General features: G+C 38.1%; 2 protein-coding genes across 7 annotated transcripts in view; one reads left to right on the top strand and one right to left on the bottom strand.

The window, feature by feature from the left end:
* The window catches only part of Eif5b (eukaryotic translation initiation factor 5B), a 56,612-nt gene extending 45,632 nt beyond the window's left edge, over positions 1-10,980 (top strand). For both annotated transcript variants that reach the window (XM_026412583.2, XM_026412582.2), the window contains exons 15-24: positions 3,085-3,216; positions 3,766-3,948; positions 4,088-4,249; positions 5,337-5,468; positions 6,354-6,485; positions 6,594-6,670; positions 6,766-6,930; positions 8,489-8,627; positions 10,008-10,169; positions 10,532-10,980. In XM_026412583.2, the coding sequence (XP_026268368.2) occupies positions 3,085-3,216; positions 3,766-3,948; positions 4,088-4,249; positions 5,337-5,468; positions 6,354-6,485; positions 6,594-6,670; positions 6,766-6,930; positions 8,489-8,627; positions 10,008-10,169; positions 10,532-10,639 (1,392 nt within the window). In that variant the 3' untranslated portion in view covers positions 10,640-10,980. The remainder of the gene's footprint in view (positions 1-3,084; positions 3,217-3,765; positions 3,949-4,087; positions 4,250-5,336; positions 5,469-6,353; positions 6,486-6,593; positions 6,671-6,765; positions 6,931-8,488; positions 8,628-10,007; positions 10,170-10,531) is intronic.
* A 1,071-nt stretch (positions 10,981-12,051) lies between these two features.
* The window catches only part of Rev1 (REV1 DNA directed polymerase), a 68,412-nt gene continuing 57,581 nt past the window's right edge, over positions 12,052-22,882 (bottom strand). For all 5 annotated transcript variants that reach the window (XM_026412575.2, XM_077791992.1, XM_026412578.2 and 2 more), the window contains 9 exons: positions 18,159-18,261; positions 16,415-16,580; positions 16,003-16,205; positions 14,637-14,870; positions 13,953-14,073; positions 13,216-13,436; positions 12,956-13,112; positions 12,650-12,752; positions 12,052-12,296 (listed from right to left, as the gene is read on the bottom strand). In XM_026412575.2, the coding sequence (XP_026268360.2) occupies positions 12,185-12,296; positions 12,650-12,752; positions 12,956-13,112; positions 13,216-13,436; positions 13,953-14,073; positions 14,637-14,870; positions 16,003-16,205; positions 16,415-16,580; positions 18,159-18,261 (1,420 nt within the window). In that variant the 3' untranslated portion in view covers positions 12,052-12,184. The remainder of the gene's footprint in view (positions 12,297-12,649; positions 12,753-12,955; positions 13,113-13,215; positions 13,437-13,952; positions 14,074-14,636; positions 14,871-16,002; positions 16,206-16,414; positions 16,581-18,158; positions 18,262-22,882) is intronic.

Raw genomic sequence — 22,882 nt, 5'->3', positions numbered from 1 at the left:
GTAATGACATTAGATATCCTTGTCTTCTATCCAGTCTTTGGAGGAAAGTGCTCAGTCCTTTGTCATGGTGTGATTTTTTTCTATAGATTATTTTGTAAATACACTATAAGGCGGGGAAATTTATTCTTTTCCTAGCTTGTTGAGGATGTTGTGATTTGCTTGATCATGAATAGTTGTTGATTTTGTCATATTTTCTTTCTGCTTATATTGAGATGTTCATGTGACTTCTCTCCTTCATTCCGTGAACAACATGAGTTTCTACAACATAATAACCTTAAAGATGTTAAAAACTGGTCTTTCTTTACTGGAGTAGACCCCACTATAGGTCATCATGTAGTATCCTTTCAGTATTTTTGATTTGCTAATATTCTGTCGAAGATCTTTGTGTTCACGAGTGATATTAGTATTTAGTTTTCTTATATGTTGTTTGTCTGGTTTTGATATCAGAGTAATAATATTGACCTCATAAAATGAGTTAAAAAATGTTTCCTCCTCCATTTTGTGGAAAGTTTTGTGGCCAGATGGAGTTAAGTGTCCACTGGAATTCACCAGCAAAGCCACACCAGTGTAGTATTTCTTAAAGACAAGCTTTTTAGGTTTTTTAATATTATGACAGTTTTTATTTTCTAATATGAGCGTTTTTAAGGTATTCATTTCCCCTTTAATTATTGCTTAGACATGTCATGTTTTTATTATCATGTAGATCAAATACTTCTCTGATTTATCTTGTGATTTTCTTAATTCCATTCATTATTTAGAAGAATGTTGTTTAACTTCTAACTATCTTGGAATTTTTTTCCACATTATTGTTTTTTTCAAATTTAATTTCATTGTGGTTAGAGAAAATACTCAGTATGATCTCATTTTCTTCTAATTTACTGAGATTTGTTTTATTCACTAACAAATGATTAGTCTTGATGTATATTCTTGATTCACTTGAAAAGAAAATGTATTCTGCTTCCATTGGGTTGAATGTTCTATATGAGGCAGTCACGTAGGTGATAGTGAGACTGTTTTCTTCCATTTTCTTGCTCTACTGATTGAGTTGCTGTTAGGAATGTTCAGAGCAGATGAGGCTGTAGATTTGTTTTTACTCTGAGTTCTGTACATTTTTGCTTCATCTTTTCTGAAGATCTCTAATTAGGTGCATACCCAGTTAAGGTTGTTGTTTTTTCTATTACTGCTACTTCCTCTTGATGAATTGCCCTCTTCTATCATTACTAACTCCCCCATTTTCTCTGTTAATATAACTTGTCCTCAAGTTTCCTTTAACATTGAAGTAGCAGGTCTTCCTTTCTTGTGATTCTCATTTGCATGGTATCCTATTACTTTTTTAACCTCTTGTCTTTTTCATAATATTTAGAATGCCTTTCTTGTAAATAGCATGTTTTGCTCTTTTTTTGTGTAGGTGAAGAATTCCTTTCTAAACCATTTACATTTATTATAGTATCAGAATACTTAAAAGTTTTTAAAATGTCTTTGTAGTGGTAGACGGATATAATACCTTTATTTGTTTATCTTTATGTGGTGCTGAGGATTGAATCTAGGGCCTCACACGTGCTAGGCAAGCGTTCTACCACTGAGCCACAACCCCAGCCTCAGCGTACTTAAATTTTCTCATTCATATATATATATATATATATATAAGTTGTAGGTGGATATAATACCTTTATTTTATTTTTATGTGGTGCTGAGGATCAAACCCAGTACCTCAAGTGTGCCAGGCGAGAGCTCCAGCCCCCATAAAATTTGTTGCCATCTTGCTTTTTTCCCCCCTTACTTATTTCAAATAAATTTTGTTCCTTTCTCTTACTTATCTTCCTGCCTTTTTTTTCTTCTTTTTTTAACTTAACACTCTACCTTCAAATATTATGCACAGCATGTATCCCTTTGTATATTGCAAGAATATTACAGAGATGTACAGTTTCCTTCTTCCTGTTCTTTGTGGTTTTCTACTTTGGCTAGTTTTGACTTTTAAAGGACTTTATCAATGTGATTTTATAATAGTTGTCTTTAATTTTTACTGAGCTTGGATTTTACTGAGTTTCTTAGATTTATGTGTTTATAGTCTTCATCAAATTTTTTAAATTCTTGGTTGTTATTTCTTCCTGCTTTCATTTCTTTAACTACATAACAGAATTCTATGACTTTACTAGGATTCCAGCTGTTTCTTAATTTTGTCTCATAGCCAGCTAAAGGTTTCTTTCTTCCATCCTGTCTTTCCTGTATGCTTCAGTTTGTATAGTACTTTTTATTATATTTTCAAGGCTACTAATCTTTTCTTTTACAGATATAATTTACTGTTAGACTTACCAGTGAATTTTTCATTTCAACTTGACAAATTTTAGTTTTCCTCCTTCTGAATTGTAAAATTGAGATTGACCTCCTTTATATTATCACCTAGACTGAGATTATGCATTGTTTTGTTATGCTATTATGTCATTTTTTAAGGGGGTACAAATTCCATGTTGTTTCTTTTTTTGAGAAAAAAATTTTTTGACACATTTGTACATATTTATCATGTTTCTTATGTTATTTTTCAGTATGTGTGTACAATGAATTATGATCAAATCAGATGATTAGTAATATCTATCACCTCAGACATTAATTATCACTCATAACTTGTTGAAACCATGAGGGAAAGTTTATTCTGTTATTAGCTAAACAGATTTAATTCTGATTTGAACGGTATAACTAAAACGAGCTGATCTGAGATAGGGCAATAACTTATTTTTTATTTTCTAGTTTTGGGTGTATAATTTTTCCTGGTGATGGTATTGTAGTAATTAATCCTTGCTTCTGTCTACTTTACAAAACTTTCTGGAAACTTGACAACACACATGTGTAGTGTTAGTATAATTCTAGGGTCTTGTATTTTGCAGTCTGATGGCCGCCTCTCCTGAACTCTTTGGAGGGGCTAGCAGGGGAGATTGGTATCTCAGCAATTTCTCACTTGAAAGGGAGACTCTTATTACAGTCTATAAAGAGCTTTTGTTACAATAAAAGGATTTTTGGATCTACTAATCTTAAATTCTTGAATGTTCTGAATTTTTGAACATTTTTCTTACCAAAAAACTTTTCCAGATTGATAGGTTATATGATTGGAAAAAGAGTCCTGACTCTGATGTGGCTGCTACTTTAAAGAAGCAGAAAAAGAATACAAAAGATGAGTTTGAGGAGCGAGCAAAGGCCATTATTGTAGAATTTGCACAGCAGGTAAGAAAACCTTCCCTTCTTTATGAAAAGCCATTTCTCAGACTGTTTCTTTCATTACATTATTTTTATAATAACCTCAGCATATTTATTATAGGCTCTGTTCTCCTACTAACTGGATAGAATTTTTCCTTTATTCCTTCTTTGGTTTTTGTTTTCTATTTTGTTGAGAATGGAGTCTTGCTGTGTTGCCCAGGCTTACCCCAGATTCCTGGACTTGGGGGATCTTCCTGCCTGAGCCTCCCCAATACCTGGGGCTGCACATGCACACCAACTTGCTTGGCTTCCTTCTTTTCATATCAGAAAGCCAGTACCTTACAGAACTCTTTACAGTCTGAACATTTTAAAAATCTAAGGTGCCTTAGAAGGAAGCCACTTTCCTTTAATATAGTGCCTCCATCACTTCTATACAGGAGTGAACCCAGGGCCCTCAAGAGAGCTTCAGCAGTTGCAGAATGATTAGCCCTTTGCTTATCTAGCTTCTCTTTAGTCATTCCCCTTTAGATATCTTCTTTCACAGCTTGGTGATTTTGGAATGACTTTTGCTTCCAGGGTTTGAATGCTGCTTTGTTTTATGAGAATAAAGATCCCCGCACTTTTGTGTCCTTGGTACCTACCTCTGCACATACTGGTGATGGCATGGGAAGTCTGATCTACCTTCTTGTGGAGTTAACTCAGACCATGTTGAGTAAGAGACTGGCACACTGTGAAGAGCTGAGAGCACAAGTGATGGAGGTAATTATCTTCAGGCTTCCTGCTTACTTCCCACTCCAGTAGCGAGTTCCTTGGGTAGAGGATGTTTATGACTTTTAATCTAAAAGTAATGAATTTGATGCATCATGTGTTTTGTTTCCTTTGCAATAATTTCTGTTAGGTTAAAGCTCTCCCAGGAATGGGCACCACTATAGATGTCATATTGATCAATGGGCGTCTGAAGGAAGGAGATACAATCATTGTTCCTGGAGTAGAAGGGCCCATCGTCACTCAGATTCGAGGACTCCTGTTACCCCCTCCTATGAAGGAATTGCGAGTGAAGGTAAGCATTGATACACAGGACTTGTAAGTTCTGAGGTTGCTTCCTCACTTTGAGAGCAGTTTTATTTTAGATGTCTTCGTATGGAAGGCTGTCCCTCAGCAGAGATTTGTAAATGTACATATTTACCAGACCAGGGCTTTCCTAAAAGATAAATTACATTGTTTTGCTTCCACAGTGTTAATTGATTTTTTATTATTAACCATTTTTATGTTAAAAGAAACATCCATGCTGAAAAGTGCATAAAACATATAAGAAGTTTAATAATAATAAAGTTTTAGGTAGCAGCCTTGCCACAGATCAAATGTTGCTTGCTGACACCCAGAAGCTTCTACATGCTTCTTCCTGATTTGAGGTCCCTCTCTTCCCTGATACCTAAGACTTAGCCAGGGCCGCATGAGAATAGCTAACATCTCCATTTTAAACATCCTTAGTTTTAGAAACTGAGTGTGCAGCCCTGAAAGTGTCTGGGCTCTGTATCAGCGGAGTTATTCTTAGTGTGCTTTTGTATCTCTGACTTTCCAGCTAATAAATAATTTTTAAGATTTGTATTCCAGAGCTGGGGCTGTAGCTCAGTGGTATAGCACTTGCCTAGCATGTGTGAAGCACTGGGTTCAATCCTCAGCACTGCATAAAAATAAATAAAGGCATTCTGTTAAAAAAAAAAATCCATTATGTGGATATGCTATGAATTATCTGTTCTGTTGAAAATGTAGGCTTTGTTATTACCAGTAGTGTCAGGAAGACTGTTCTTCCTGTCTTGTGGAGTCCTGCCAGTGTCTCCAGGGTGCACCCTGTAGAGTGGATTGCATGTGTTACTTATTTCACTAGATGAGGTCCCACTGTTATCCACATTAGCCAATAACAAGTTAGATTCCTGTTTATTTCATATCTTTATCAGGATCAGGTCTTTGTCATTTTTAAGATTTATATGAGACACTGGTCTATTATTACTTTTTATTATTTTGTAGTTTGTATGTATGTCTAGTCTAAGGAATGTTTCCTGACCCTCAGGTCATGAAAATAGTCTCTCTTATCATCCAATGCCACTTTTCAAATATATGTGGTGGAAATGTTTTTATCTCTGTAGAACCAGTATGAAAAACATAAAGAAGTAGAAGCAGCTCAGGGGGTAAAGATTCTTGGAAAAGACCTGGAGAAAACACTGGCTGGTTTACCTCTCCTAGTGGCTTATAAAGAAGATGAAGTCCCTGTTCTTAAAGTAAGTTCATTATTATTATGTCATTAAGGCACATGCTGGGGATGTGACTAAAATGGACACCTTTGTCTTTGTGAAGTCTCTTGGTCTCTCAGCAAACTTAATATTTTGAAATTACTTCAGTTTATACAATCACCATGAATTGACATAAATATTTTTGTATCCACTAGAATCTAGATAAGCCTTCTGTTTTAAAATAGAATTTTAGATAACCTAATTTATAGATGGAGCTGAAGAAAATCTTCCTAGAGACAGTCATTTAAAAGCCCATTTGTGGATAGCAGTTGGCCCATATCCAGCAGAGTTTCACAAAAGCGAACCTTTTAGCTATAGTCTTATTTGTTATCATGCCAGAGAACAAATATAGGTGTTACTAGCACTGACCTCTTATGTTCCAGGGCCACCATTATGTAGTGGTAGGTCATGCCATCAGGGTAGTCACTTCTGGGGCCAGTGGGAACAGGGCAAAGCACAAACCCAGTGCCAAGTATGAAGTAGATTTCTGTATCTTTTTTAATGGTGTCAACACATTTAGCTGTTAAGATAATGAAGTTTAGGGTATTTCATTATTGAAACAGCCAAGCAGAGCTATTAAGCTACCCTAACATTTGAGGTACTACTTTTGAACGCATTCTTAGCTATTACTTCATTCTGCCCCACCCATCTACTGTTTTTCCTTAAAGTTGGTCAACCTAAGACAAAGGTGAAGTGGGGATAGGACTAGATAGAGTTGCCAAATCTCTTCTGGCACAAATTATTATGCTTTGCCCTAAGCTTTGGCTTCTTACTTTCAGATGAATACTGAACCCAAAAGAGGAGCAATTTCATTCTAGGCAGTTGAGGGTAGAGGTATACTGACATCCTTGTCAAATCTGATTTCTTTTTAAGGATGAATTGATCCATGAGCTAAAGCAGACACTAAATGCTATCAAATTAGAAGAAAAAGGAGTCTATGTCCAGGCATCTACACTAGGCTCCTTGGAAGCTCTACTTGAATTTTTGAAAACATCAGAAGTGCCCGTAAGTAATCATGCCCAGCTCTTCACAAGTCAGTGGTGGTTGTGGTTTGTGATGCTGTTGCCATTACTCAACACTTGCAGATAAAACTGGAACCTTCCTTTTTTACAGTATGCAGGGATTAACATTGGCCCTGTCCATAAAAAAGATGTTATGAAGGCTTCTGTGATGTTGGAACATGATCCTCAGTAAGTCATTGTTTCTGCTACCTATGGCCTTCAAACTGTCCTTTGTGACTGGCTTTTTTTCATTGAATGATCCTTGATGTATTTTAATCTTTCAGATATGCAGTAATTTTGGCCTTTGATGTGAGAATTGAACGGGATGCACAAGAAATGGCCGATAGTTTAGGAGTTAGAATTTTTAGTGCAGAAATTATTTATCATTTATTTGATGCCTTTACGAAATATAGACAAGACTACAAGAAACAGAAACAAGAAGAATTTAAGTAAGTTGGCATTTTTTATTTTATTTGGGTTCTTTAGTAATGAAGTTTGTTGAGAATTAACTAATTCTGGAAAGGCATGTAGGCAACAAAAGCATGGCATTTGTACATCTACCTGAGGTTGTGTCCCTAAATGGTCTGTTATACCAGCAACTCTGCACCCAGTTTTCTTTGTGGCCTTTTAGTTTATTCATTTTCAATGCAGCAGTTGTGGGTGTCATGAACATAGTAGTTGCTTTATCTTGCTGGAATTGCTTATCTGAAATTGCACGGAATGTGATTAACAAAATCAAAGTGTGAGAATTAGGAAGTCAGTGAGAAGTCAATTCCTACACAAACATTCTGATGGTCAGTCTCACCCAGGCCAGGCGCCTTCCTTTCAGAGCTGAGGTGCTCACTGTCATTGGGAGAGGCAGCTGGTAGTTAATGCTTAAGTGGAGATAGGTACTGAAAGTCAAAATAAAGCAGGGAGGAGCCTTGAAAAGGAGAGAAGGGGGCTGTGATTAATATGTAGTTGGAAGGTCTCATCTCTTTAGGCCTCTCATTGGAGCATCCAGGCAGAATCTCACATGAAGCAGAACTGGGTCCAAAAATGGAGGCACCCACATTGGCTGAGGCAGGGTACACTGCAGGGACTGTGGTAGAAAACCAGGTAACAAGTTTCAGGATCCATGTGATGTAGGAAGGTCCTTGTGGGCAGCAGCAAGTGGAAGGATGGAGCTTTTCCTTTGAGTTGTGAGTAGTTATTGTTTGCCTGGTCATGGTCAGACTGGTTGCTAGTGTTACGGGTTGAGCACCTGTCAGGAGCCTGCTGTAGTCCATGCAAGAGATGATTGATGAGGTGGTTCACACCAGAGCAACACAGAGAATGGTGGCTTAATTTTAGATACACTTGAAGGTAGAGCCAGTTGGTAAACATTAGGATTTAAATTGGTGTATGTCACTTTTGACCATGAAATCTAAAGCAAGAAAAACTACTTGCTTGGGAAGACTGCTAGAAACTTAGCACTTCTAGCATATGCTTAATAAGCAGGGAAATTAATCTTGCAGCAACTTTTTGGATCAAAAATTTAGGAGCATGGTGAAGAGGAGGAAGTGGATAGATACCTTGGGGTCCCAAAAGACTAACACATGTGCTAAATGACAGACTTGCCAGCAGGTACTGTCCCGGTTCTAAGCCCCAGGATATGGCTGTAGAGTGACTTCTTTGGGGGTCAGACTTGACCTTTTGTTTTGGCACAAAATCCTACTGTACCCAAACACCAAGCTGGGAATAAAGCAGTGAAGGGCTCCTTGGCTCCTTACTGGTTGGGTGGAATGTGGGAAGACTTGGGAAGCAATAAAATGGAAAGAGGGAGGAAGAAGGGAAGATGAAGGGCCACAGAAGCAGGGTGGCCTTTGGCTGTCATCTGAGCACTAGCTTCTATGGATGGGCCTGCTTCTCTCACTCAGCCTGAGCAACCTGCTTTCATGTAATGGAAAAAGCCATATGTCCATCTGCTGTGTTGGTTGAAATTATTTTATAAGCTTAAAAAAATTCTTGCTTTCATTTTCGTTTCAGGCACATAGCAGTATTTCCCTGCAAGATGAAAATTCTCCCTCAGTATATTTTCAATTCTCGAGATCCAATAGTGATGGGGGTGACTGTGGAAGCAGGTCAGGTGAAACAAGGGACACCTATGTGTGTTCCAAGTAAAAATGTAAGTTCCAGCTGTACTGAGAAAGTGGTCTTATCTCCATGGGAGGGGGGGAAAAAGTTTTGTTTCCAGAACTTTAAAAAACCATCCAAGCTTTTAGCCTGGTATTATTGCACCTCGGTATGGGTAAATGTCAAAAAAAGAAAAATCAATATGGTTTGTGTGGTACACTGTTTGCAGTCCCCATTCACACATCATCACTTGTCCCTCATTTCTCTGGTGACTCCACGCAGCAGCTGGTTCCCTTCTAGGTGTGCGTTGGCTGCGCCCTACCTGGTGGTTTTGCACATCACTCCTGCATTTGGATCGTCTGCCTCCTCACTAGCTAGTTAGAATTATTGGGAAGGAACTTACAAAGGAGTTTTGTGACTCCTGTGTCACACACACACTGCTGCTGTCTGCTCAGTTCCCTGAGGAAATTGCTGAAAGAGAAAACGGTCTCTGTGGTTCTTGGGAGAGTTCTTGTGAATGCCTGTTTCTCAACAGCCTTCTTTCTCCCAATGGCTTCAGTACCCACTGCAGTCAGCATCCAAGTTGTTCCATTTTATCACGAGTATCCAATAGACTTCAGTTTTGTGGTTTTTAAACTGTAGTTTGGTCAGTGAGATCCCAGAACTTATGCTGATTCCCATGTGCTTACTACACAACTCCTGTCCTGGAAAGGGTAGTAAGAAGTTCCAGACTCATCCAAGATACCCTGCCCCAGCCCCGGTGCATGGCCCTTGAAAGTTTGTGCTTCCACACCATTTCAGTGTTCTCTAGGACACTACTTGCAGTAAAATCAATTTTCCATGTGACTTTGACCTCTTAAACCAAGCCAAGCTCTTCCTGGTTTTAGTCCCCTCAGACCCCGCCTCCCCTCTCTACTTTGAGACCAGCTAGGCTCAAATTTGCTGAATTACAGGTGTGCTATTTTCACACCTAATCCTTTCCACTTATTCTCTAGTACCTTTTTCCACAAGGCAGTCCAGGGGGTCCTCCCCTGTAAACTAGTGTCACTGTGACTTGTCATTTTAAATCTGCATAATGTGTCCCCAGCTGCCTTTCTGACTTCAACTCCACTGACAAAGTTCATTCCTGATGTAGAGCCTGCCATTCCCTCCTAATATAGCCTGTCCTGAGAGGACAGAGCAGTAACTGAAAGTGACCTGGGTCAGCAGAGCACGTGTAAGGGTATACGCAGTTCCTCAGTGGTCTCTCTTCATCCTTATAGCTGTCTTATAAAGGGCATAAGTAAAAAAAATTCTTCCCTGATCCTGTGGTAAGCGCAGGATAATGTGCCTAGGTTTTTAGAGAGGGCTCTGTGTGTAGTATTTCAGCTGTCAAGGTGCTGTGGAGGGTACACATCTCTCTACGTACATTGTACTTTCTATTATCTTACAGTTTGTTGACATTGGAATAGTAACAAGCATTGAAATAAATCACAAACAAGTGGATGTTGCAAAAAAGGGACAAGAAGTGTGTGTCAAAATAGAACCCATCCCTGGTGAATCTCCCAAAATGTTTGGGAGACATTTTGAAGCTACAGACATCCTTGTCAGTAAAGTAAGTATTTCAGTGGCATGTTTTCAGAAATTGGGGTGGGGGTCTGGTCACTTTTTTGATAACCTGTAACAGTAGGTTTGAAGTCTGTCTGGACCTGTAGAATCTGATAGTACTGGATCCTCTAGGGTGTGCTCTGGAGGCCTTGTCCTGGTTAAGGACAGTACCCCTGAGTACAGCAGCACTGACAGAATGCTATGTTCCTTGCAGATGTATTGGGTGTGTGTGTGGGGGGGGGAGCTCTAGGCAGGCTCACATTGTTTCTGCTTTTCTTTACACTTTTTTCTGTTTTCTTTACACTGAGCAACAGTTGTGCACCTGTTTGTTACATTCTGTTCACACTGTTTGTGCCTCATGCATTGCAGATCAGCAGGCAGTCCATCGATGCGCTCAAAGACTGGTTCAGAGATGAAATGCAGAAGAGTGACTGGCAGCTTATTATGGAACTGAAGAAAGTATTTGAAATCATCTAAATTTTTCACATGGGGCAGAAATTGGAGTAAATGCAATATTATGTTGTAATACCACCAACAAAACAAGACAAAAAATGGAACAGATGTATCTGGACACTGATGGACTTAGGTGTATAAAACGTTTTCCATGAGAAACCAAGAAACTTACACTGGTTTGACAGTGGTCAGTTACACAACCCCACAGTTCCAGCGTGCCTGTTGGTTCACACCCTCCTCACCCCACCCTTCCTTACTTGGCTGCTGTTTTAAAGTTTGCCCTTCCCTAAATTTGGATTTTTATTACAAATCTAAAGATCTTTCAATTTTATACTGATTAAATCAGTCCTGCAGTATTTGATTAACCTCGCTTCTGCAGATTTTGTGATTCTTGGGACTTTTTGATGTAAGATACACATCTTTCTTTATGCGTATTCTTCCGCCATATGCCCTTAGGGATTTTTTAAAATAGAAAATGAAGCATTCTGATATTTATCTGCTTTGTGTGAAACCATGGTGTAAAGCATAGCTGGCTGCTTTTTACTGCTTGTATAGTCATGAGAGTCTTGTAATCATCACAGTTCAAAAACTAATAATAATAAACAGACATTGCAGTACTGGTAAGCTCTGTTAGGCTTCCATGTCAGTGTAGCTTCTCATCCTCATATCAGCATAAGGCAACAGGAGGGATTTTCATTCATTAATCTTGTTCTGTTTTATTTGTCCTTTTACCATGCACACTTTCTGGTAAATTGCCCATTGTTACCAGCTGTCTTATCTGGGTTTGGTGCCTCTGAGTCACTTCAGATACCTCATACTGTGATTTATTCATGGTAGTGATCCAAATTGCTAGCTCTAGATTAATATGGATCTAACGTACATAAAATTTGTATGCTGTTAACGTTCTCTTAAAGATAGTTTGACAATCTGTACTATTCATTATCAAAATTTCTCTAGGGCCAGTAGAGGCATAGCCAATACCACCTCAGAACTATCTGTGGGACTTCATTTTTCCCAGAAGCATCCCCACACAGAAGAAAAAAATTTACTTAACATGTTCATGTGCATGCTTGGAGACAAGAATAAGATGAGTTAGAAGCTTTACCCTTTCTTGGAACAAGTAGAATCCTGGTCTGGGACCTCTCAGGAATTTCAAAGCTTAGCATGGATCCAGCCAGAAACGGTCTGGAGGTTTTTCAGCCTCTTAAGTATAATAAATAGTTGCTTCCTAGAGTTGAGTTTTTAAGGATTCACAAAAAGGAGCCTGTACAAAATATACATACAGTTCTTTATTAAACAACTGTAAACACTTCACTGTAAAAATCCATAAAACTTTATAAACAAACATTTTGTAAATAGAATCTATGCTACAGTAAAAGAATTAACACAATTATTTACATGCAATACTGACAAATTTGGCACTTTTTGAAAAGAAATGTACAAAACACTTGCTTTAAAAAGAAATCTGAAAATGTAAAAACTCATGAGCATTACTATCATGCACTTTGCAAATACCTCACAAGCACTTATGGCACAGCTAGCGGAGAGCACCAGGCTCTCTGGTAATATTTATGTAACTTTTAATGTGCTTCCATAAGTTTGTTGTAAAACCACCTGAACATTGTCAAGAATAAAGTCAAATGCCATATTCCAAACCGATTCCACCGATTGCTGCATCAACCTGAAAGCGGGAAAGAAGAAAAACCATCATTAGGAAAGAATTCTAAGACTTAATTCCTTTTTCAAGTCTTCATTGCTTCATTTTTTACACAAAAGGTGATGTTGGCCAGAAATTAAAATCCTAAGTAGAACACTAAAAAGGAAATATATTCCGATAGTTTTTAAATCACATATTAGACATAGATCTCAAGGGCAACAACCTCATTTTAAACTTTCTATTGTCAAAACATGGCGTTTTTGGGTTAATCCTGAAGAATATATTTTTCCAGGAGAAAATTTAAAGCCTTCATATATCTCCAGTTAACTGTTTATACAATGTCACTGGAAATTCCCTTCCATAAAAACACAACTTACCTTTTCATGTATTTTATAACTAAGTCCAGTTTTTCCAAATCTTTTTCCTCTATAAGATCAGTACAGTATTTCACAACTTGCAGTATGTCTTCTTCCATTGGATCTAGAAAGGGGGAAAAACTTCAAATAAGGACCATGATGTTTAATAAAGAATAAAGAGATCTGCAGGGACAAAGGAAAAAAGAATGGGCTGCAGAATTGGGACTTTTTTCAAAGCAAGTCCAAAAGATCAGTAAGAAATTCACATTCAATCTGTACAGTATATTCATGTTCTCTTGAACAGGGCCACCCACAGGTCAAGCCAACCTGAAATGGTAGTTATCCATTCTTTGAGCAAGGTCTTTACATCACTGAACTCAACAGCTCCAGCTAGATTGGGTGCTGCAGGCCTAACACAGCTGGCCAGGTCAGGCTGCAAACTGGAAAGGCCTGGCACTCCCGAGGAGGAAGCAGCAATTTCTTCCTGTTGAAAAAACAAAAGATAAAAGTGCTATTTTTAGAAGTATCAAGGACATTAAGACCTGATACAACTCAAGAGTTTTAAAAGTATTTCTCAAAAAGCTTACCAGGGGTTTCTCAGGAGCAGGTCCTTCATGTTTTAGGAACCCATCAATTAACTTCTGGGGACTCCCACAGGCCCCTGGCAGCGATTTTGCAGGACTGCTAAGCAGTCTGTTTTTCAGAGGGCTCTGAATCTTTTTCTTGGGACTCATGGGGGTTTTTTTCTTGGTTTTCTTCTTTTCTTTCACTGTTGCTGGCTTTAGCTGAAGTAAAGGATTCTTTGGCACTAAAGGAAGAGGTGTATAATGAGTCTGGACAGGACCATAAGCTCTTTCCCTTTCCAAATATGCAACCCCCCACCTCCCAAAATGTCCATCCTAAAACACCTCCCGCCAGGAGTGGCAGTGCCAACAGGCTCCACACTTCCTCTGTCTCAGCTCTGGCACTTACTAAGTCAGCCTTTGGCATGATTATTTATAATGGAGTGGTCACAGGATTGGAAGAAGAGTCAACAGATGGAAGCCCTCATAACAGTGTCTGCTAAACTGTAAAGTTTAGAATTGTTACTCTTAGAGAGTAAAAGTGGATTCAGGTGTTTGTGATGCACATCCACAAACCCTGAGATGATGTTGTGAGAGTCTCTGACAAGTACTGAAATGATCTGTCACTTCATTCTTTAAAACAAAATCTGAATAAGAATCTAACTAGGACTATGCCAGCTCCCACCCCTACTGCAGCCCTGTTGAGTAATGAAGATCTCTTAATGGAATGAACGTTTATTTAAGCCACTTCCCAGGCTTACCAGGTGCACTGGCTGGCTGCTGGTAACTAGTGTCTTCTCCCTGCCTTTGTCTTTGCTCATATGCTGCTTTCAGCTCCTTTTGAAGCTCAGCAGGAAGGGCAGCAAAAACCTCAGGGTCCACCTAATGGGAAAGCAAAGCCCAGAGTCAAACTTGGGTTAATTTTAAATGGCAGCTGGTTTATATTTTTTCACAAAGGTTTTGTTTTCAGGTCAACCTTTGCTGACCTGTATGAATTCTTTAGGTCTTCAGTATCAAACATTAAATCTTGAAAGACTTTAAGGTAAGAATAGGAATTAAAATTGAGCACTAATTGGAACTTAAAAATAAAACCACCACTATGGGGGAACAATCAAGACAAGGCACACTAATAGAAAACAGGAACTGAGACTGTTACTGTCTCCCATATCTACTACATTTCCACCTGCTGCATTCTTGTGGCCCGGTGACGGGCTCTGGCCAATGTGACAGAAGCAGAATATGTTCATTATTCTAGGTAGGCACCCACGCACCATTTGCTCCATTAAGTCTATGGTCGCCTGATGAGGCAGAACCAAGAATCCCACTCCCCATTGGACACAGCATGAGCTACTGAATTAGGGTGCAGAGGGGAAAGGGAAATAAGATGGTGTAGGATGGATGAGAATGCTTAAAACTATGGTAGAAGGTGCCTGAATTTAATTCACCTGTGAAAATGCTGGAAGGGCTATAACATTGATTCCTGTGTCACTATTAGATTCTTGAGGTTCTGGTATTTGCAACAATACTGTCCCAACTGGTTGTGCTAAAACTCCCGAATTACAGCCATTTACTGGTTCTTTCTTTTTGTCACCACGTGGCTCTCCCTGCTGAACAGCACAAACTTGTTCTATCTGTTCCCGGATATCAGGTGGAAGTGCTTCTAGAACAGACTGATCAAGCTGTAAAATATCAAACATGAATTTGAGGTTAAAGTGTGCTTAGACAGGAGGTATTTAGGGGAGGGAACCTCTTAGATAATGAACATAGAGTGCAAACCACTGGGCTAGAAAAGCTACTGTCCCTCCTGGGCCCCTGCCCCCCAAACACATCTTTGGAATGTCTTTGCCTTTTGCCACTGACACCTGAAGTGACATTAGGAGTCTGGAGGTAAGTGTGCACCCCTGCCAGTACCATAGATCAGGTAAATCCACATACTTGTATACTGTCTTGTAGGAGGAGCTCACCCATGGGAGAGGCCAGAGCCCAAGATACATTAACTTTCTTACTGTGTCAGAATTTACCTTCCTGTATGAGACTGCCCCAAAATACTAATAAATCTAGTCTGAAAGGAAGCTGGAAAAGGGGGTTTCTAGAAAATACTTTTCTCTGCCCACATACCTGCTGCTCCTTTGGCTAGGACCTCCCCCTTGCTGTCCATGTACATCCAGTACTTCGGAAACATGGCAATCTCATAACCTAGACAGGCTCATCTTAGCCAGCCAGAAACAACTGTTGGGTGTCACCAGCAACTGGGAGCCAATGCAAGGATATCAAAATTGACCCTCCCTCTCCCTAGTACTATAGCCAGCATTGATATCTTCTCTAGTACGGGATAGAGGGAGACCACAAATGAACTTCCTTTAGAGCTTAGAAGTGCTATCATTTCCCAGGGGCAAAGGATGCCAACCATGTACCAACCACACTTAGAGCCTACACAAACTGAATTTTAACCTTAGACTCTAAAACATTCACTCTACAAAAAGAAAGGTTTGCAAATGCTGCAAAACCCTTTGACATTAGATCCTAGTTCACTAAAGATCACCAGAGTTGCTCTGTTGAATACAGCAAGCCTGCATGATTACACTGACAAAGTGTCAGCTCATATGAGGACAGCCTTTTAAGCCACACTTTACAACTTGCAAGAGTTACAAATATTTGCAAAAGTACTTTCATCTACACGAATAACTGTCCTGTAAAATTCTGGAAACCTGATTAATTCTAACCAGTAGTCTTTTCTCCCTTTGGTTCTACGGATGGAATAAACAATGTCATTTGTAAGCTACTTTTGTACTTAGGAGTATAAAAACATACCTGGGAAGGTGACGGGACCTCTATACTCAGGTTAAGTCTCGACTGCACACTGATGGGAGAATGCAGACCATTCCATTTCCTTGAAGACTCTCCCTTGTTAGTGTCAGGACTCACACTAGCTGGCAGATGTGTATTAAAGGATGGTAAGAAAGTGCAACTTCGAGAGGCAGGTGATATTTCCAGATCCACAGCCGTCAGAAACACTACAAGTATAGAAAAATACGCTGTATAGCCTCTTTAGGTAACTTGAATCCCAGGCATCCCTTTGTCTGCTGTAAATACTTATTAGGGCCATAGTTAAAATGTGAATCTGTTCTTCAGGGCAAAATTTACAGTCAGGCCAATTTGAAAATTAACTGCTTTCCCAAGGACATAATCAGAACCAAACAAGAACCATGTGACAACCACCAACCTTCCCTGTGCTCCTCTTCTGTGGACTTCTTAGCTTTCTGAACTTGGAAGAGGTCACGGACAGAATGTGACCCACCAGGAAAGTGGCTTGGCTGAACTGAAAGGCGACTGGAACATGTGGAATGGTTTGGATTAGTAGGAATCAGCTGATTCACATGAATCCCAACCTAGAACCAGAATAAAGAGTATGTTTCTAGGAAAACAGATATAAATTTTGCTCAGCAAAATTCTCATCTAATCCTTTTTTTTTAACTATCTTCTAGATCTTGTTTTTAGAACATGGGTTAAATGAAAATATTCAAATACAGTCTTCTATGAGATTCATTAAAAAATATGACTTTTAGGGAAGCAATTAAGCAGTTATCTCAACCTTGAGTATCCAACTCATCTCAAATATGCAACAATGTCTGAAAAATCAGAAAAATCAAACAAGTAGAATATTATATTCCACTGATATGCTAATCAACTAAGGTTTTGAAAGTAGGATTTAAATGTAAGAAATTAATTAACTTGGGATTAGGGATGCAGCTTAGTAGTGAAGCACGTGCTGGGTATATGCTAGGCCCAGGATTCAAAGCCCCACCACCCCAAATAGGGAATATTGTGGCAACTTTCCTTCACTGACCATTTTTCTTTTTAAAAATTAAATATTTTTCAAGTAAAAAATGAGGAAAGGAGATGAGCAACAGGTACACTGCAAGTTACTACTATCTCCCCGACCATAAACTATTAAAAAACATTCAGGAAAAAGTTTCAATTATGGCTGGTGTACTGACCTTAATCCTTCTACAATGAACCAAAAAACTACCCTTATTCATCTGGGTACCCAGAAGTAAACCTATGAAGTTCATCTTAAGAACAGAAATGTGAGGTGTGATTTGGGTGGGGTGGGAGGCCTTCTGCCCATCTAAAGCCATTTGCTCAGGCCTGTGATTTCTCTCTTTTGATCATCAAACTACAGACATCAGAATAAATTTTTAAAAAGACCTCAAAGTTACAGGATTTACAGATTCAAACTTCTCAGTGCTATCTACTTCTAAGGAAACAAGAACAGGAAAAACAATACAATGCATATAAAAATTAACCTTTGGTTAACTGAGGGAAAGGTACTATAAAACATAAGGTCTCTGGGACTGGGGTTGTGGCTCAGCGGTAAAGTGCTCGCCTAGCATGTGTGAGGCCTTGGGTTCGATCTTCAGCACCACATAAAAATAAATAAATAAAATAAAGGTACTGTGTCCAATTCCAACTAAAAAATAAATATTAAAAAGAAAGAAAATCAAGAAAAAATAATAAGGTCTCTGCCAGGCACAGTGGTATATGCCTTTAATAGCATTGACTTGGGAGGCTAAGGCAGGAGAATCTCAAATTCAAGGCCAGCTTGGGCAAATAAGAAAGACTTTATCTCAAAAAATAAAAGTAAAGGGCTGGAGGTGAACTCTGGTACAACACCACTGGGTTTAATCCCCAATACCAAAAATAAACCCTACGATACAGAATTGTTGATCTAAGCATAAAATAGTTTCCATAGCAAATAAGACTACTCTCTCAAGTCTAAAGAGCTCAGATCTGATGAGAAAGTCAAATTTACCTTAGATTAACTCAAAGGAGCTGAAGACCTGTAATATTAACTTCCTATTCCCTACCATGAAATATGCAGAAAAACTGGTTATCCACATGTAGAAAAAGAGACCAAGCCACAAATGAAGCTTACAATATTACAGAGTTTAATGTCACACACTTACCCCTCTCATATCTGATATATTTAGTTTCATTGTATGAAACATGTTCAACGTAGCCTTTCCAATTATTTTTGCACTGTCTGTTGCATGGTCAAGAGTTACAGTCCTGCATTAATAAAATTAAAGATGAAAAAGGAGAAATCACCACAGACATCACAGAAATATAGCAGATTATTAGGAACTATTTTGAAAATTTAGATTCCATTAAACTGGAAAACTCTGATGAAATGGATACATTTCTAGACAAATATACCCGTCAACCCTTAATTTTGAGGACACAAAAAACCTAAACAGACTAATAACCTATAATGAGACAGAAGCAGTAATAGTATTCCAACAAAGAAAAGTCTAGGACCAGATGGAGTCTCCGCTGAATTCTACCAAACTTTTAAACAAGTACTAATGCCAATACTTCTCAAATTATTCTATGAGATAGAAAAGGATGGAACACTTCCAAATTCATTTTATGAAGCCAATATCATACTCATACCAAAACCAGATAAGGACACATTAAGAAATAGACCAATACACTAATGAACTTAGATGCAAAAATACTTAATATATGCAGAAAAGGCCTTAACAAAATTCAGCTCAGCACACACTCATGATAAAAACACAGAAGTAGCTAGGGATAAAAGGAAACTACCTCAACAAAGGCTATATGTGAAAACTCCAAAGCCAATCTCATACTGAACAGGGAAAGACTGAAAGCATTACCTTTAAAATCTGGAACAAGACGTGTATATCTACTCTCGTCATTCCTATTTAATACAGTGTTAGAAAATCTAGCCAGAGCAATTAGGCAAGAGATATATTGACTGCAGGTAATATTATCCTATATTTAGATGATCTTCCAAGAGTAGTACCAAAAAAATTAGCAAAGTAGCAGTTTACAAAATCAACAGCTTTCCTATATATCAACAACAAATCTGAGAATGTAAATAGGAAAACAATCTCATTCACAATACGCCCCCACACACACACATGCACACACACACAAAACTAACAAAGGAGGTAAAAAGACCTCTACTATGAACTATAGAACACTGAGAAAGACACTGAAGAAGACTTCAGAAGATGGAAAGATCTCCCATGTTCATGTATTGGCATGAATTAATATTGCTAAATGGCCATACTACCAAGAGCAATATATAGATTCAATACAATCGCCACCAAATTAGCCAAAAAATTCTAAGCTAAAGGGAATCACAATACCTGCCTTCAAATTATACTACAGAGCTATAGTACCAAAAATTACATGGTAATAACATAAAGACAGACACACAGACCAATGGAATAGATTGGAAGGCACAGAGACAAACTCACACATCTACAGTTATGTGATCCTTGACACCCTTTTTAAAACTAGTGCTGGAAAAACTGGTTATCCATATGTAGAAGAATAAAAATCCCTTATCTCTCACCCTGCTCCCAGCACCAAAAAAAAAAAAAAAAAAAAAAAAACCAACTTAAAATGGATCAAGGACCTAGGAATTAGACTAGAAACTATGCAATTCCTAGAAGAAAATGTAGGATTAACACTCCTGAACAGAGGCACAGGCAAACCCCAAATGCTCAGGAATTAGTACCACGAGTTAATAAATGGAATGGCATCAAATTAAAAAGCTTCAGCACAGCAAAGGAAACAATTAGGAATGCAAAGAGAGAACCTAGAGAATGGGAGAATATTTTTGCTAGTTACTCTTCTGACAGAATTAATACCTAGAATATATAAAGAACTCAAACTTATCACCAAAAAAGCAAATAACTCAATAAATGAGTACATGAATTAAACATACTTCTAAAAGGAAGAAATGTAAAAAAAAGGCCAAAAATGAATAAAAAATGCTCAATATCATTAGCAATTAGGGAAATAAAATCAAAACTACAGAGATTTCATCTCACATCTGTGAGAATGGCGCCATCAAGAGTACAAACAACAGGTCAGGCACAGTAGCACATGCCTGTAATCCCAGCGGTTTGGGAGGCTGAGGCAAGATGATTGAGAGTTCGAAGTCAGGCTCAGTAACTTGGTGAGACCCTGTCTCAAAATAAAATACTTAAAAGTGCTAGAGGTCGGGCTGGGGTGGTGGCTCAGTGGTAGAGCATTTGCCTAGCATGTGTGAGGCACTGGGTTCGATTCTCAGCACCATATATAAATAAATGAATAAAATAAAGGTCTATCAATGTCTAAAAATATTTTTTAAAAAAAATAATAAAAAAAAAAATAAAAGTGCTAGAGGTGAGGCTCAGTGATTAAGTGTTCCTGGGTTCAATCCCTGGTACCAAAAAAAAAAAAAAAAAAGAATATAAAAAATAATAAATGCTGGAGAGGCTGTGGAGAAAAAAGGAACACTTTTACACTGATAATCGGATTGTAAATTAGTACAACCACTATGGAAATCAGTATGGCAGTTCTTCAAAAGACTAGGAATGGAACCATCATGTGACCCAGCTATACCACTCCTTTATATTTATCCTATTGGGATACATGCATGTCCATGTTTACAGCATCACAATTCACAATAGCCAAACTATAAAACCAGCCTAAGTATTCATCAATGGATAAGGAAAATAGGGTATATATTTACACAATGGAATTTTATTCAGCCTTAAAGAAAAATGATATTATGTCATTTGCAGGAAAATGGATGGAACCGAGGACCATCATGTCAAGTGATATAAGCCTAACTCAGAAAGTCAAAAATCATTATATTTTCTCTCATGTGGAAGCTAGAGAGGAAAACAGAAAAGAAAGAGGGGTGTGTGTGTGTGTGGGGGGGGGGGGTTGGGGATCTCATCAAAATCAAATGCAGATCAGTAGAGGAGGAAAGGTACCAGGGATGGAAACAGGGGGAGGGAAGGATAAATGCTGAGGAGTGATACTGGCCAAATTACATCATACTGTGAGCATGTATTAATATGTAACCAAGAGTCTCTTCATTAGGATTTTACACACCCCCAAAAATGTAACTAGTCAGATAAGTGGTAGAATAACTTTAAGAGAAACAAAGGCTACATTTCCTATGTATTCATTAGTACCTCGTAGTATGGAACTGTTTTAAAGAGTTATACGATATTAGTTACATAAAAGTTTACAAAATGCATGAGAAAGTCTCCCTTGTAAGAAGCTAAATACCACATTAATTACACTGGCAGCAAAGAGGGAAAAGGAAAATTACATAGAACACTGATACTTTAAGGTGAATTCTCTAATGAAGACTCCATCCACTAAAAATAAAAAAAGAAATTTAGAAAAAGACAAATTTTAGTTAATGCATATACAATATATATGTTGCAATTAAAGTGTGAATACAAGGTAATCCAAGGTTTTAGATTCTAAAAGAATTTTTAATTCATAAGATTTCTAAGTTGAAGTACAGTCAATATTCAGAATGAAAAGTTATTTTCTGTTCTTTCTTGACTCATGTTTAGAGTCAAATCACTGAATAATTTCAAAATTTGAAATATGCTTATCCAGTACTATTTTCTCTTAAAAGATTCTATAAATGGAGTAACAACTCTGTGGATACTATGACAAGGAAAAATATGGGTTTAAAGGTCACAGGCTAGAATGTCGGATTCTTGGATTTTTGAGAACACGTGAAAGAAAAACGGAGGACCTGCCAGCACTTTTAGGTGCCCCAAACACACTAAGCTCACCTACCACTCCCTACAGGGCCTTCGGGGCTTTGCTGGTGTGAACAGTATGTTCCACTGCAAAACAAAAAACTTCCAATTCAATAATAGATTAAGATGTCTTTCCCAGAAAATGTATTATAAATTGGGTCAGATTTTCCCACAGAAAATACGTTTAAGAAGATAATCATATTCTTGAGTAAGGATCTAATTAAGCAGTTCAGTATAAACATGTCTAGTAACACTACATTTAACTATTACTTGAAAGAGGTGGGCATCAGCACACTTACTAAAGTAGGTAACATATAATTGTTCGCGATAACCAAAAGCAGAAAAATTTTATAAACTGCATAATTTGTACTTCCTATTTTCACAGCAAACAAATGCCATTAATGAGAAATTTGGGAGCTTCTGTTTGAGTTATCTCATGACTTAACAGTATCACCACAACATGAATGGAATGTATATGATTTTAGTAATTTTTACTAAAAGATATAAATCTCTTTGTGGCTTTCATTGTCAAGTCTTAAAACTGTGCTCTCACAGCCAAAATGTAGTACACTTCATAAGATGGTATGCAAAATCAAGCATTTTCATATTGGTCACACATCTTACATGAAATTTAATATTAAATGGCCTACACAACAAAAACCAGAGATTTAAAAAATGCTTTCTACCAATTTTCAGCGTTAATGATTACTCTTTTCATGAAGAGAAATTATACCTACATAAATAGTCTTTTTCAAACCATTTTTTCAAGTACTACATCACAATCTGCTGCAAAAGCAACAATAAGTCTTTTACAAACCACAACAGTCCCCACTGGTCTGCAGATTGGTAGCCTCGTCCTTTCTTTCAGACCACACACTAAAAAAGAGTCTGGAGACCCAAGGAAAGGCTGCCAAGGGTCAGGAAGCCAACAGGTCAGTCTGCATATAACTTGCTGAGCCAGCTACTGTGGTGTGGATGTGGTCAGTACCCTAAGGGCTCCAGTGCTGCACTCAATGGCTGCTGTTTGAGGAGAGGTGTTGAGACCTTCTTCAGAGGGGCCTGGTGGGAAGTAACTGGGTTAGGAACTAGTAACTGGA

This window comes from Urocitellus parryii, chromosome 12, assembly GCF_045843805.1.
Source record: "Urocitellus parryii isolate mUroPar1 chromosome 12, mUroPar1.hap1, whole genome shotgun sequence".
Lineage (NCBI taxonomy): Eukaryota > Metazoa > Chordata > Mammalia > Rodentia > Sciuridae > Urocitellus > Urocitellus parryii.
This window is presented reverse-complemented; position numbering and strand designations above follow the sequence as displayed.